The 1695-nt window shown below is 49.3% G+C and overlaps 1 protein-coding gene across 1 annotated transcript in view; it reads right to left on the reverse strand.

The window, feature by feature from the left end:
- LOC110325403 (granzyme E-like) overlaps positions 1–898 on the reverse strand; it is a 14283-nt gene extending 13385 nt beyond the window's left edge. Inside the window, exons 1-2 of the mRNA XM_021203376.1 lie at positions 754–898; positions 179–314 (exon numbers count right to left, since the gene is read on the reverse strand). Coding sequence (XP_021059035.1) covers positions 179–314; positions 754–857 — 240 coding nt within the window. The 5' untranslated portion in view covers positions 858–898. The remainder of the gene's footprint in view (positions 1–178; positions 315–753) is intronic.
- Positions 899–1695: the final 797 nt, after the last annotated feature.

Raw genomic sequence — 1695 nt, forward strand, 5'->3', positions numbered from 1 at the left:
CAGCTCAGCTAGGAGCCTGCTAGCCTGAGATTCTTTTAGAACTGGGATGGGAGAGAGAGAAGAAGCAGGATTAGAACAGGAGGATCAGGCTATCTCTGCACCAAGCAGAGAACAGGCACCAGGTGGTAGAGAAGAGGGGTGGGCAGAGGAGTGTGGGTGGGAGGGCTGCAGGTCTCACCTTTAATAGCATGATGTCACTGGTGTTATCCAGAGGATTATAGTCTGGGTGGGGCAAAGCTTTATCCACAGGGATAACCTGCTGAGTCTCCTCCTGTGCACAGAGGTTGTGGGCCCCGAGGGTGACTGTCATTGGGCTATGGAGAGAGCATAGTAGAGAGGAGAACGGGAAGTCAGAGAGGATGCAGTCCAGGAGCTGTGAAAGGCAGGGTAGGCAGGGTGGGGCTCTAGCTGAGGGGACTTGAAGATATAGGAGGGTCTCAGAGTCAGACCTACTGCTTGTCAAGGACATGGGACTCCTGGCTCTCCATCTTGCATCTAGGCAATATCCATAGCATCATGTTTTTAATATGAACTTTCAACCTCAACCACTGCTTTAGTTTGGCCAGTGCAGTTGATCAGCTCAAGTGCTCTGCTGGCTCTGACCTCTAACACTTTGATCTTAAATTTACCTCACATCGGACTCCCATTTTCACAGTTCAACCTTCTAGAGCGCCCTCAGGGAAACATCCACAATAGAGAACAGAAGCTTCTGAGGGCCTCTCAGAAGACTGTGGGCTAGCTGCTTCTCCTCACCTTCCAATGCAGTGAGCAGCCGTCAGCACAAAGTAGTCTTGAACCAGGAAGCCACCACAGGAACTTCCAATCGCATTAACTTTCAGAAACACAACTAATGCCATGTAAGGGTGGGAGTGGGGCTTGACCTCATGGCCTCCGATGACCTCCTCTAGAAACAAAAAAAAAGCTAGAATATTGGGTGTCTGGGAGCAACAGATATGGTCATCAGGGTCCATCAAGTGATGGAATGACTGCAGTTCCCCAAGCCTGTTGCAGAGAGGTGACTTTGCACATGGACTAATGAGCTGACTGAAGTCTCAGAGTCATGTTCTGGGAAGCAGTGGGGAGCACTTGTCCCTCAGCTGCTGCTTTACAAATATATAGAGAGATGAGCTCTGTCTTCATCACGTAGAGGCCGAGGGAACCCTGCGAACATCCACGTTGGTGTTTGGTTGTGACTGAGTCATCCTAACCCCTAAAGTATTGACTGGTGGCATTTCTCACATTTTACCCCCACACCCTATAGAGGTGTATTTTCTAATTTTATCCTTGTTTGTGCCTAACACATGTTGGGCTCTCAGCAAAAATGCTTTTTGCTGAGTGACTTGTAGTTAACTGGGGGCCTGGTGGGTCAGTGCTGGTGGATTCTGAACCAGGGACATAGCTGGGAGTAGCTGGGGACCTGCAGAAGAAGTGGAGAGGCCAACTAAAACTGGCATGCAAAGCTGGTGGAGCATGCAGTACAGGATCTTGTCAGCCTGGGCCTCTCTACTGCAGGGCTGGGGGTGGACTTAATGAATGATGCTAATGTTCTTGAACTAGGGGGCCTCATCCCATTGCAGGTTGGTCATCAAAGGTGACTTTCCCTCAGCTGTAGTCAAGTTAGTGATGTACACTTTGTATCTTTGCATTGTCTGTCACATCTCTTTCTAAGGATGACTCAGTCTCCAGTTGATTAAA

This window comes from Mus pahari, chromosome 8 (genome assembly GCF_900095145.1).
Source record: "Mus pahari chromosome 8, PAHARI_EIJ_v1.1, whole genome shotgun sequence".
Classification (NCBI taxonomy): domain Eukaryota; kingdom Metazoa; phylum Chordata; class Mammalia; order Rodentia; family Muridae; genus Mus; species Mus pahari.